General features: G+C 46.7%; 1 protein-coding gene across 1 annotated transcript in view; it reads left to right on the forward strand.

Annotated features, from left to right (window-relative positions):
• Nucleotides 1-15,000, forward strand: part of bcas3 (BCAS3 microtubule associated cell migration factor) — a 110,722-nt gene that overhangs the window by 59,547 nt on the left and 36,175 nt on the right. The window contains exon 15 of the mRNA XM_076283122.1: nt 6,706-6,970. Coding sequence (XP_076139237.1) covers nt 6,706-6,970 — 265 coding nt within the window. The remainder of the gene's footprint in view (nt 1-6,705; nt 6,971-15,000) is intronic.

The raw sequence follows: 15,000 nt of genomic DNA on the forward strand, positions 1-15,000 counted from the left end.
AATGTGCTCACTTGCTCATGTAGTCTCGCATCATCTTCAGTGTGTGCACTTTGATCAAAAAAACCCAGAGACTGATAATTTCATGTCTTGGCGTGATGTAAACCAGACGTGTTTTGGGACACTGTACATGTGCGCTAAGCACGCGCACACTCGCACACTTAGTCACGCACAAACACTTCCATGTCTTCTGTTTGTTTGATCATGCTGAAATATTGCGTCGCTGGAAGCCGTTGCGATGAGATATTGAGATGTTGCGCGAAGCTTAAATCATTCAGCTCCTTGAGGGCCACACACGGCTGTTTACAGTGAGGCCCCGCTCTATAAGAACTCATGATATCTACGTTGAGATCACACTTTTTAATCCTCAGTGTATCCCCATGTGTTTTCTAAATACTGTCAAGAGACATAAGTCAGAGCTGGGCTGATGTCTCCACTACAAGAAGACCCAAGAGCATCCACAGACTTTCTCTCTCTCTCTCTCTCTCTCTCTCTCTCTCTCTCTCTTTCTCTATCACTCTCTCTCATTTCCCCCTATGTTTTCTTTTTCTCTCTTGTTTGATTGCTCCCACTCCTTTAATTCATTCACTATGTGAATCCAGTGCTCTCTCTTCCTCTCCTACACCCTCCCACCCTTCTTTTTTTCTTCTGTTGTTATTATTCTAATATTTAATTGGTGATGAGTAATGTATACATTATTGCTGTACTTTAGTTACACAGTAACCTTTTTTGTGCCTTTTGTTCCATATGAAGGTTTAACGCTTTTTTGAAAACACACTGTGTGATGCAATACCACAGAAACAGATGGTCCTAGAAGAAGATAATAAAAATCCTGGTGACTAACATCAGAAATAGTAACAACTTTTTTAGTGAAATAGAAACTGTTCCAGTCTGTCTTTTCTCTCTGAAGAGTGCATGCTGTTTTTTGTGGGAAGATGCGGGTGTGATCTGTGCAAAGCTCTAATTGATTTGAGGGATGATTCGGAACCATGCAAGCCCTTCACGCAGTTTAGCGCTAAAGCCAAATTATTCACAGCTGTGGAATGGGAGCAATAACTCCACAGAATCAATTCATGGCAGTCCAGAGCAAATAGTGTTTAAAAGCGGAGACAATTTGTAAGATAAATAGTGCATGGCGATTTCAAACAACACAGAGAGGAGAGAGCCACTCATGCAATAAAGGAAAAACAAAACAAAAACACCTTCTTGTTTTTCGCTGCCATAGGCATAGCATCTACTTGCCTAAAAAAAAAAAAAAAACCTTAGCAGGAAAATGTAATCTAGTGCAGAGTTACAAGCAGGGATGGGCTCCTTTTGACATTGCACTTCTCGCTCGCTCCAGTTAATCAAATTTGATGGTCAGCAGAGCGTCCTTTTGAAAAATGGCAATCATTAACCGGCCTCTCAGAAGTTTCTGACTCTTCTGGTGCCAGAGAAGGGCTGTTTTCATGGAGACAAGCGCGGAGGTCTTTATCCGCCACAGCGCCCGAGACACACACACACACACACACACAACACACACATATACACACACACACACACACACACACACACACACACACACACACAACACACACATATACACACACACACACACACACACACACACATACACACACACACACACACACACACACACAAAACACACACACACACACACACACATACACACATATACACACACACACACACACACACACACACCACAGACACACACACACACACACACACACACACACACACACACACACACACACACACATCCTCAGTCACTCCCTCTCAGAACATCAGACTGTGTTGTGCACGCCCTTATTTCACATAATGTTAAGACGTTCTGTACATGTTTCATCTGAATATAGCATATGGAATGTAACATATAATGACTTCTTGTTCAAAGATGCATCTGATTTCAATGTAGAGGAAAACGAGCAAATGTTGAAGCCTTATGCTGCAGGCCTGCTCCGGCTATTATTCAGTGTAATAGTGACATTTTTCTCTACAGCCATTTGTAGTAATCAAACAACGAACAACTGCACTTTCTCTCCTCTTTCATTTGTCCTTGCCCAGCAAGCGAGCATTTGTGCCTCTCCTCAGGCCAACACCCTGGAAAACCCAGAGACACAAAAGCCCTTAATATGAGAAATGTGTTTTCAATCAGCGGTGCTAAAACCACTTTAAAGTGCCTGGGAATACCCATGACATTCGGCAAACGCCGCTGACCAGAGACTTTTACTGAGGGCACTCGCGGGTCAGACCCCGGTCACGTAGCACCTATAACACGTGAAGCGACGGCCCAGGGCGCACTACCTCTGGGGCCCTGGGCTACACTTGCCACGGTTGGGGCGTCTCCGACGCTGGACTCACGGAGGCCTTGCAAATGGACTGTGGTGGACAAATGGAGAAAAAAAACTGCCCTTCATTCAGAGGGCACAGAGGACAAAAAACCCCAGCACAAAACACAGGACTAACGGGTGAGGAGATGGAGGTCAAAGCTGTTCAAGAGAAGTTATTGGACCCCTATGAAGTCTCCTGCTCTGACAGGAAAAGGGCAGTCATCCATTTCCTGTCCTGATGGCCAAGTGTCTTCTACAGCGTGACCCCCCCCCCCCCCCCCCACACACACACACACACACACACACACTCACACACACTCTCTCTCTCTCACACACACACACACACACACACACACACACACACACACACACACACACACACACACACACAAAAAATAAAGAAAGAAAAAAACGGGTTATGATTACAGTATGATTATAGCTGTGGGGATCCACCTTGGTCTGTCTCTCCTGTTATAGCTGGCCTCCTCCAATATCGGTTTCTACTTAAAGCCTAACTGGACTAAAGAGCACTTACCTCCTGGCCTGGCGCTGTTTGTTATGAAATGTTGCGTGCACGCGCTAGCCGGGGAGATGAATGACTTCCTGGTGCAGTGCAGTGGGCCGTTATACGTGTCAGGGCCTCCCTCATTATACCCTTGCAAGGCGCCTGCCGGCCCCACAGCCGCCCACACACTAACCTCAGCCGGACAGCCAGGTAGCTGGATGGGCCAGATGGAAACCAAGATAAAGAGAGAGAGGGAGAGAGAGAGGGAGAGAGGGAGGGATGGAACGGGGGACTGCCCGGAGGCCTTGGCTGCTCCAACTCCCCTGCCTGCCTTCCGACCATAGCCTCTTACTCAGGCCAAACATGCCGAACAGCAGGGAGCCCTCAGAGCCTCATACAAATAGCAAGCGACGGCGCTCGGAGTCGTGGCACTCTGTGGCTTTTGGACAGCAGCAGCACTCGCTGCTCCCTCTTTTTTTTGGGGGGGCTTGGCTTTTTTCAACAGTACACATTTATGTCTCAACAGTACACCAGGGAGGACATTTTCTTTCCTTTTCTTTTTATCACAGAACTAAATAAAAAGTGCTTTTAAAATGTTTTAATCAAGCAAGCTTGATTTGGAATCTCTTATCTACAGAAGGTCTGCTGTGTCCACAGAGATGACAGACATGATACTGGCATCTGTTGCTTTAGTCTCATATAGAACACTCCAGCACTGATTTGTAGATTTGGCTGTTTTGAACAAAGGCAATCCTAATAGACACATTTTCCTCAGATTAAATTCACTTACTCTATTGAATAAAGTAATAATAATACCCAAAGATATTTCTGAACAAGGGATTAAGTTACGTTCCATTGTACTTAATGCATGTTCATCATGTTTAGCTTAGTAGCTGTTTATCTGTCAAAAGTGTCTTTCTTATTTGGCAACTTGTGAGGTTTTATTTGCTTAAGCAGAACTAATATTTATTCGTGCAGGGTCTGGACCCATACTTGTTCAGCCTGGTGTCATGTTTGGATGTGAACACAAAGCTTGCTCTCTGCTCTGACACTTTAGACAGAGAGACTCCGTTTGGACCTCAAACACACTCTCGCACACAAGTGGACACACACATACAAATAGACACACACATACAAACAAATAGACACACACACACACACACACACACACACACACACACACACACACACACACACACACAGACACAGACACACACACACACCCACACACATACTCAATCTTTGTGACACCTCAATGAACAAACTGATGTTTTTTTCTTTTCAAACATGAAATGTTGTTTGCAGACAAGAAGAATGAGTTTTTAATTGACATTTGGTTTTAACATACGTAATAACATATAACATATATAAGAGTGTGCTCAAACTGACCTACCTGCTCCTATTTCAAGAAACCTCTAAATCAGCCTAATGGTGTTAAGGCCTTGGTCATCTTGGCCAGTGGCATGGCCATCTGAAGGACATGGTGTGTCGTTGCACACCTTAGGAACAGGGTACCTGCGGCTGCTTGGCCCCACACTGGGCAATTTACAGCATAACGCTGTGGCGTTTCTGGGAACACCTCTGGTCCTGGCGGGGGTTGCCGTTGAAGGGCATGTAAAACATTCTCCCTCCGCTGGCTTCGGGGCCGTCTGGCCCATCCGGCCGCGACCACAGCCCGGAGGGCCGAAGCCAGCAGTTAATCTGTTACCGGCCAGTGCCGCCTTCTGCTGCTTGACTCTACGCCGGCACTTTGATCAGCCCCTCAAACACACACACACACACACACACACACACACAGACTCACTTACAAACACACAAAGACACCACGCATTGTAAACAGTTATGGGTGCGCAGAAGGGGGCGAGTGCCCGGAGAGACGCATTATCTCGAGCAGAACAAACAAGGAGGAGCGATAATGGCTGCAGGCACCCGGCCTTATCAGCCTTGACTGGCCGGCTGGCTCTCCCGACTCGCTCTCCCTCTCTCTCATGTTGTTCTGAGTCACACTTACGGCTCCCCTAATGAGTAAGTGAGCAGGGGTGAGTGGACACGGTGTGTGGAGCAGGTAAATAGACCTCCACTGATAGGCCACCTCTGGCCACAGGGCCTACATGACTTTACATGCTGTAAACGCCAGCGCATTGACCAGAGAGGTCAGACCGCTTTCTGCTGTGCCACCTCCCTCACTTCCTCCTTTTCTCCCTTCCTTTCTCTCTTTCTTTCTCTCTCTCCCTCTCTCTATTTTCTTCTGTTCTTTTATTTCTCTATTTTTCTTCTCTCTATCTCTCTCTTTTTTTTCTTTTTTAATGCCCCGGTGGATGCACAGAAGTCCACTTGCAATCCTGGTCCCACCTTCCCTCAGCTCCTTGTCATCGCCACCTCCTTTAGCGGTAGCACTGCTAAAAAAAAAAAACAACAACGCTCCAAGTGCTTTGAAAACCTCAGTGAAATGACACTTTGTCTTCTTGAGAATTACATGTGGTCATTTGCTTTTTTATCAGTGTCACCACCTCTGGAATGAGTCATTAACCACGCAGAGTCAGACCGATGCTGGGCCCAGATAGCGGCCGCAGTCACACCATGTGCTGCGAAAAAACAAAAGCCCCAGGCACGCACCTGAACGCAATGTTTTGTTGCGATATAGCTCAGTGGAGATTCATTGGAGGATTGGTATCGCCTTGCCATACCTGCACCTCAGGTATGACATTCATGCTGCCTCTGTTGCATATCAAAGAGGAAGAACGAATCAAGGCTGGCTGGCAGGCTGTAAGCAGAAGAATATTCTAGTAGCAGTCAGAGAGGCCAGCCAGGAAATGCTTATCTGTTCTACACTGAGATACCCCTACCCCCTACCCCACACCCGCCAACCCCCCTCCAAACCTCTGTAGTCTCGGGGTAAGAGAATCCCATTGGAATGCGCTGGGTGTGCCATTAGCTGTCATTGGCGGGGCAGTTTGGTGGGGAATGCGGTGACTGCTCCAGAGATGGGCAGAGATGAAAAGAGTGGCCACATTGCAGACAGAGTGGCACTGTGGAATGCGCACTGTCTGATGGGCAGCGGTTTGGTGACCTGTGGCAAGTTTCTGTTCACACCCACTCACCCACATACAGTACACACACACATACACACACACACACACACACACATACTCAAACACACTCATTCCTCTCTCTCTTCAACACTGATAATGAACACCTTTTCTCGCTCCCTCACTCTCTCTCACATGTCTGACATACTTGGGCAGATTTCTATCTCCTGTGGTGTTTGCTCTCCTCGATGACTCTTCTTTTGTGAAGCGCGACCCAGCCATCTCCAGAAAAGCCCCTAATTGTGCGACGCAAACACAGGAGCTGTTCAAGACTACAAGATTTAAACCCAGTTTAAGTGCACTCTCCCATCACCACCCTGTTTGCCTTTGGCCTGGCCTTGGATTTGGGGAGCAGTCAGGAATTGGTCATTTGGAGGCCTGTCAGAGACCTGTCCAAGGCATGATTCATACCTCTTGTGTGTGACCTCTAACCTCACCTTGAGTTATCTGTCCCTGGCGTGTATCTGTCCATCTACCATGGCACTGGCGTGTCCATCTGCGTGTCTGTCCAATTGTAGGTGTATCTGCGTGCCTGTCTTACTTTGACTACATGCATTTTTGTTACCTGTCTGTCCATCCTACAGTCTGTCTGTCTTTCATTATGATAACCACGTGTGTGTGTGTGTGTGTGTGTGTGTGTGTGTGTGTGTGTGTGTGTGTGTGTGTGTGTGTGTGTGTGTGTGTGTGTGTGTGTGTGTGTGTGTGTGTGTGTGTGTGTGTGTGTGTGTGTGTGTGTGTGTGTGTGTGTGTGTATCTCTCTCTCTCTCTCTCTCTCTCTCAGGTGCAGGACATCTGCTTCAGCCACGACAGCCGCTGGGTGGTGGTCAGCACGCTGCGGGGCACCTCGCACGTCTTCCCCATCAACCCGTATGGCGGGGCGCCGTGCGCACGCACACACATGTCCCCGCGCGTGGTCAACCGCATGAGCCGCTTCCAGAAGAGCGCCGGCCTGGAGGAGATCGAGCAGGAGCTCAGCAGCAAACAGGGCGGCCGCTGCAGCCCCATTCCCGGCCTGTCCAGCAGCCCGTCTGGCTCACCGCTGCACTGTAAGACACACACACACACACACACACACACACACACGCACATTCAGCCTTGTCCTGACCTGTCCAGCTGCCCTGTTGGCTCACCACTGCATGCTAAGACACCCAGGCACACGCACACACGCACACACATACACACCTCTTCATCGTCCCCTCGGGCTGACACACACTCTACTCAATGTGTACACACACACACACACACATACACACACACACATACACACATTCTTTTGTCCAGCAACCCCTCCAGGTTATGTCTGTATAGTGAGATAAAAGACCACACATGCGCACACACACACACACACACACACACACACACACACACACATCTGTACTATGTCCTCCAACCCTATACAGCTCACCTCTAGATTTACACACACTCTCGTCCCCTTCGTGTCCACTCAGGATGTTCATAGTGCATTCTGGGCCACTGTGTCACCGACAGCTCTGGTGAGTGGGCAGTAAATCCAGGCCGAGGGACTTTGGCCACTCATTGGTTAATCTCGTCACCTGAGCAGACCTTGTGCTTCGACCATGACCCGGGTGTTCCAGCACAGCGTGATGTTTGTCAAACTCTTTCCCCAGCTGCGAACACATTCTCCCTTAGATGTGTCTGACAAACACCCACACACTCGCTGACACACACCGACACACACAGGCCTGCTCCCTGACACACACTGTCTCTGTATTTGTCCTTTTCTCTCTCTCTCTCTGTCCTCCCTCTCTCTCTCCCCCTCCCTGCCTGGTGATGACTGGCATTCCGGTTGGCATGGCGGCACACGTGAGAAAGCTCTGACTGATTAATCAGTACACCTGAGGCTCAGAACCAGCCCAGGCACTGAAGTATTGCTGTCTGTGGGGCCTGTCCTGTTTACCCATCCAAACCCTCTCCATATCCCACCTCAGCCAATGACACATTACATCTACAGTACTCTTCTCTTTTACTCTGTCTGTCTCTCTGTCTGTCTGACCCCCCCCCTTCTCTCGTGCCATCATTTTTATTTCTTTGAAAGTAGTGACAAATGTCAACATCAACTCTTGAAAAAAGAAAGGGGGGTGGGTTATAGAAATACTTTCTTGTGTATGAGATTATATGAACTAAATACTGGAGGCTAGCGCATAGTAGGAGGATTTACATATCCAGTTAAATCAGTGTATTTTTTAGTTAAGATGTTAGACCCCCCCCCCATCTGTCTCCTGGTCTGTGTGAAGGTTGCCCTTAGCCAGACCCCTGTCCTGGCGCAGGCTTGGACATCAATTACTGCCACCAGCAGCCACGAACACGGGTGACATAACGATACTGGAATGTGTGGTGTCTCTCTCTCTCTCTCTCTCTCTCGCTTTCTCTTTCTCTCTCATTCTCAGTCTTCCTCTCTTTTTTCGCCTGCTCTCTCTCTCTCTCTCACTCGGCAGAGTGTTCCGCCGTCAAAGTCAGTCCGAGGGGGCCGGTCATAAATCAGGCGCACTTTTCAAAGGGGCGCTTTAAAGTCCACCTGTCAACAATTAGTCCTCGCAACGCTGCCTTTCTGTGGCTGCAGGATATTAGAGAAGCTCCGCTCGAAGGTGATACTGGACGCTACACAAACGCCGGTGTTAAGAGAACGGGAAAGGAAGGACGTGTAAAACCTGAAAGCGATGGAGTTCGATAAAAGGAAGAGCTGGGATGTCCTCCATAATTCTGTCTGCCTCAGACTTTTTTTTGCTTCACTGCACACAGTGGACTGTGGGCTTGTGCCAAGAAAATGCAGAAGGATCTGGCTTTTGCATTCACACAAGAGCCTGTGTGTGTTTGTGTGTGTGTGTGTGTGAGAGAGAGAGAGAGAGAGAGAGAGAGAGAGAGAGAAAGAGAAAGAGAAAGAGACAGAGAGAGCTCATGGAGGTATTGTTTGTGTGTTGTATCTGAGAGTGTGTGCCCATCTGTGTATGGAAACCTGTGTGTGGAGAGAGAGAGTGAGTGTGTGGAGAGAGAGAGTGTGTGTGTGGAGAGAGAGAGTGAGAGTGTCGGGAGAGAGAGAGTGAGTGTGTGGACAGAGAGAGAGTGAGTGTGTGGAGAGAGAGAGTGAGTGTCGGGAGAGACGGTGGCTGCCTCCTGCTCTGGCTCTGTCGGCGCTCTCTTTGGTGTGCGCGTCCCCTGGGGGCCCCTGCACGCTGCTCCTGAGGGCCCGCACTCAGAGCTGGACGGCCCACAGGCCAGTCGCTCACATCCTGCTAGACACATTTATCCCTTTTACAGGGCAGAGGCCGCACAGCGCACAGGAAACGGCCCAGCGGCTCACACACACACACACACACACACATGCGCGCGCCCGCACACACACACAGACACACACACACACACGCCTGCGTTCTGGCCATCAGATGGCTGCACGCACTGGGGCCACCACACTCTCAGCAGTCTTTTTTTCGCCCACAGATGCGCACACACACACACACACACACACACACACACACACACACACATGCAGACACAAAATCACAAAGCAGATTTTTCACCTGCATTTTGTATTGTGGCTGATATTGTCAATGCACACAAACACAACACACACAATGGTAGTCCCATGTGAACACTTTTTCCTCAATACACACTCAACACTAATCTTATTTACTTTCATTTATCACTCCTTGCACAAGTATTTATGTTTGTTTCTATGAAAGTGATGTAATATATTTTACGTTTAATTCTTTTCAAAATAGAATAATTTGTAGAGACCTCAAAAGGTTTTCACAAATTGTAATAGATTAGAAGAGAGACTGGTCAAGTTTTTTTTTTTTTCTTGATTTTTTTGGGCACTTAGCTGCTTATTGCAGCAGCTTTCTCTAACAGCCATGTGAGGAGACATTTTATATTGTTCAGTGTGAAAAATGAGCCTGCTAGATGTCGCCAGAAGATGTAGATCTGTGTGCAAGACGCGAAAACAAGAACGACAAAAAAAAAAGCCTTGTCTATGGTGTTATGATTTATGTTTGCCTTCCTGTGAAAACTTGGCCCCGTGGGCGTGAACGGGGCGACACGAAATCCAAACGGGATCTGAAGGACCTCGGCACAATAGCCACAACATTGTCCCTCTGACTGTCGCCCGTGACAGCAGCATTGATTTGGGGGAAGGAACTTGGAAAAAGTACACATCCTTCAAAGTTAGCGCCCCAGTAAAAATAGAAGCTACAATTGGGGTGTTTGTCTCCCGACTGTTGTAAATGCAGACTTTTCCCCTCTCTATTTAGGGGCCAGGAAACGAAACATTGAAGAGCTTTATTGATTTTTCTTTGTTTTTTCAAGAAACTAGGGCACATTTACAAGTGCATCACCATGTTTCTCTGAGTGTATTTGTGTCAGATATCCTAAAACTTCATCTGTGCGCGCATGTAGGTGCTAGACTTTTTCTCTTAGACTTGTTTGTTTCACGGTATTGATTTCAGTCTCCATCCTCTCTCCTTGAATGAAATGGATCCTCAAGGAAGTGGTGGACATATTGTTTTGGTAGCTGTGTTTTGCAGCGGTTCGGTCGCAGTCCTGACCAGTGGCAGGACATCAGCCCATAAAAGTCTGTGGCCGGGCCCAGGTTCTTTGCTGTCAGTGGTGCTGCTGCTGTGAAATGCTATTCTGCGGATGAGGAATGTCTGGACTGTGGTGTCGCCAATTTTGCCACTTCATCTCCAAAACCTCTATGAGGTCGTTGGAAGATGATACGAGTGAGGGAGGGAGAAAAAAAAGGCAAAAACGGTTCTATTTTGTTTTGTTGTTTTTTTTAATGTTTTTTTAAAACCCCAAACAAAAACATTCTAACCTCCCCCTGTGCTGCACTGTGGTGAGCTGTAGGGGTCAGGCAGTGAAATGTCAAATGGTAGAGATGATCGCATTAGGCAGTGTGTGTGTGTGTGTGTGTGTGTGTGTGTGTATGTGCATGTGCATGTGCGTGTGTGTGTGTGTGTGTGTGTGTGTGTGTGTGTGTGTGTGTGTGTGTGTATGTGCATGTGCATGTGCGTGTGTGTGTGTGTGTGTGTGTGTGTGTGTGTGTGTGTGTGTGTGTGTGTGTGTGTGTATGTGTATGTGTGTGTGTGTGTGTGTGTTACAATGTGTCTTTTTTGCTTTCGGGTCCAGTGTAGAAATCTTGGTGGTCTCCATACAACCATCTGGCCTTTGGCATATGTTCATATGGTTGTAGAGTGGAAAAAAAGAAGGGAAGAAGAATAGAGAGGAAGAAATGAGAAGGGAAGAAGCGGAAAAAAAAAAAAACCCAAAACAAAACACAACTGCACAACAGTGGAAACTGTTAATTCACTGTTGATAAAGGGATACTTCCTGTGCGCCTTTAGAAGTCAACACACAGCTTGTTTGGGTTTCATGCTCCTTTTTTATCGGCTAGAACGCCCTTTTCTTTCATTCTGTCTCTCTTTTTTTCCTCCCTCCACTTTGTCATTCATCGTTCTGCAGCAACACCAACACAACAGGCATGAGTCACAGGGGCTGAGCTCAGTGCACACTGCACACCATGTGAGACAATGGTCCCTACTCATCCCTACGCCCTCTCACTCGCAGGCTCAACACTAGGCTGATCAAGATCCGCCACACACACACACACACACACACACACTTTCTTACACGCACACACACACCTATTCTCACATACACCTCACATGTTACATACACACACACACACACACACACACACACACACACACACACACACACACACACACACACACACACACCTCTTACATGTGACCTAAGACCATAGGATTCTTGCCTGTGTGACTCATGCATTGTGGGTTGCGATGTCTATTTTTGTGTTTTATATTATATAGATATTAGATGTGAGAATTTGGAACCCCGCCTTATATCTAAGTAGGGGTTTGCTGACTCAGGGTATGTATTTTAGAATGTCACTACTTCCATGGCGCTAAACGAATGTGATGTGTCCGCGTGTGTGTGTGTGTGTGTGTGTGTGTGTGTGTGTGTGTGTGTGTGTGCGTTTGCATGTGTGGCTGATGTATATTTTGGTATGGATAAAGAAAGTCTTCTCTGATGACTGTTATAATCTATGAATCTCACTGGGGATGAGCTGTGACAGAGCTCTGTCTTGCATACTGGAGGCGTGTGTGTGCGTGTGTGTGTGTGTGTGTGTGTGTGTTTTGGTTTGTTTGTGTGTACAGGATGGCAGTCGGAGCTGAGATGAGCTGATTCTGATCAGCCCAGGCAGGGCCAGCAAGCGTCCACTCCCTCTCTCCCTCTCCTTGTAATCTCAGACTGCCTCCTCTGCCTTTTTCTTTCTCTCTCCCTCTCTTTCCCCTCCTCTCTTTATTCGTTTTCTCTCTTTTTTTTTTGCCAAGCGTACACTTGAGATCCGTCTCAGCAACTTTGAGACGCAGCGTCGCTCTGTCCCCCACTGTTCTGAGAGATAAAGCTCAACTGCTCTCGTGCGTAAACAACGTCGGAGCACTCAGCAGTTCTGCCGTGGCTCAGCGAGGCCACAGCACCGCGCTGGACACTGGGCACTGGCCCTCATCCGTACTCGTCCCCCTACACACACACACACACACACACACACACACACACACACACACACAGTCTGGGAAATGTACAACCCAGGCTCTTTCTATCGCCCTCATTCTCTCTCTTTCTCTCTCCTACTGCTTCTCTTTCACTCTGAGAGCAGAATAAATCTGCAGTACCCAAAATGGCCTCTGCGTGGTGCTGTGCTCTCAGCTTTTTTCCCCCCTCCTGGCTGCCCTGGCCCTCTCTGCTGCTGTAGCGTGCTGCTGCTGGAGCACCCAGCCTACCCTCCCTTCCCTCCACCACTAAGGAGAAAAAGGAAGAGGACTCGTAAGGCTGGAACTGTGTCGTTACTTTTTTTCCCCCCTTCTCTCTCCACTCTGTCTTGATATGAATCTAATCCAGGGGAAAAAAAGGCTGGAGCTGCTATGTAATTTTGGAGAGCACGTTTTATGAATGGCCTCCTCTAGAGGCTGCAAAACATTGCCTTCCCCTTGTGGCTCTGCCTTTAAAGAGGCAGCGTTACGGCTGTCTTGCAACGAGGGGAAAATAACACACACTCGTTCGGCGAGCTTTGTAGCTCTGAATATTTCAAGGAATGAAAGAAGATCTCTTTTTTTTGTATGCGTGTCGTCGGCGTGTTTTGGATTTCGCTTTACATGGATGATCTCGCTGATGCATCATGACACTTTTTATTTGTTTTCATTTAATGTCATTAATTATATATTTTGTTGTCGTGTTTACATAAATATTTCTGAAATGTGTTTTTGTCACCAGAGAGCTGCTCTTTGGTGCACTTAGTGCCAGATGTGCTGAGATCAGCCCTAACTGCCTGTGATGGCCTAGGACAGGCTAATAAAGTCATGTTATTCCAATGAAAATAAGATGAAAATTTGTTCCAGTGTGTTTGAACAAGGTTCTCCCAAGTTGCCATAGCTGCCTCTCTTTTTGTTTATTGGATTAGGTAATACCGCAGTGGAAATGGGAGACTTCTCAGATACCTCCCTTTGCAGCACATTCTCAAATCACACATTTACAATTACAAGGCAATGAATGTGGTTATTAATGCCACGCTTGAACGGCTTACAAGATGGTACCCTTTTATAAGGTGAAGTTTTGCTAGCCCACAATATTTTAATGTTATTTTGTAATTTTGGAGACGTTAAAAAACACTGGATGATCTGTGGATTTTTAGTGTCGGTGGTCCTGATTTTAATCTCTTTCTTTAGATTTATGGAAATAATCTTGACCACTGCCTTGCAGATAGTTAATTCTCAGAATTGATATTGCTTATGTTGAGGGAAGGGTGGTCATAAATGAATAAAGATTAGGAGTATAATAGTTTGAACAGAAGGCTATTTATGCCATATGGTTAATTTCAAGCTCAGATAATATATTTGTCTAAGCCCTTGGAGTTAGTATCTTAGTATGAATATTCTGTTTAAAATATAGCATAGGGGAAATATAATTATTATTTTTAGACATGAGAGTTCTCAGTGTGGAGAGTATTGAGCTCTGTGTCATGTTATATCTTCTTCCCTCTCTTATTCCTGCTCTCATGTGAAAAAGCTTGCTGAGCGGTCCAGTGTCTCTTTATCAGGCAGTGCGCGCGAGCCTGGCTGAAATATGTTGTCTATTCCCACCACAAGGAAACGCGTTTTTGACACTTCTCATGACCTGAGTCAAGACGCTGTTCCCCAGCCAAGCGTTCTCACCAGCACAGAAAAGTCCCAGCAGACAAAGCCCTCAAGCCTCCGCTCTCCCTGCAGCGCATAGGAGACACTCCATAGCCTCCCACTCCCCACCCCTTCAATCATTTATTTTATGGCAGACAATTTTGTCATGTTAGCATTTAAATCCTTAATTTAAATACCCAATGCTCTTGTAAGGGGTTTGTTCTGTTTTCTACTATGAGCTATATTCAATGTTCTAAACTATTTTCACTGCCATTCAATCTCCATAAAGCACATAGCAGCCGTAATGTGATCTATAATACAGTACAAGCAGACTTTTGTAGTAGTTTTTATTAAGAGCTAAGGATGTCTTAGTTATAGTTTTGTTTAGGTTTTGAGTTAGGGGTGTGTGTGAGTGTGGCAGCTCTATCCCCTACGGTGTAAAGATATAGTGGATAAGTGCAGTCAGATCCTGTGTGCTTATTGTACCGTGTAAGATATGTTTGGAAATGCTATATTAATGCAGAGGAAGAAGCAAAAACAGAGTTGTCTGTTTTAGATCAGATCCACAGCACGTGTAAAAATGTCTTTCATTTAGATCTGAGGAGATTCCACGGCCCCTGAGGTTGCGACCAGTTATTTCAGTTCGCCACCATTGTTATTGGATGTTAATCATAAACCTGAGGAAAATGACTGCGCCGAGGGTAATGTTTAAGTTGGATACCAGATATTTTAATTACACAAATGAGGTTCAAAATACTCCTCCATCCAAAGGGGCTTGAATTACGGCTTTGGTGAATGTTTGGAACTAGAATAGAGTGCTTGTCCACAGACATGTTTGATGTGCTAGAGAGAATTTGAGGACAAGT

This window comes from Alosa pseudoharengus, unplaced genomic scaffold (genome assembly GCF_046254945.1).
Source record: "Alosa pseudoharengus isolate Yale_2024_CS ecotype anadromous, Long Island Sound unplaced genomic scaffold, YU_APseudo_1.1 YU_APseudo_1.1_scf_13, whole genome shotgun sequence".
In the NCBI taxonomy this organism is placed as follows: Eukaryota; Metazoa; Chordata; class Actinopteri; order Clupeiformes; family Clupeidae; genus Alosa; species Alosa pseudoharengus.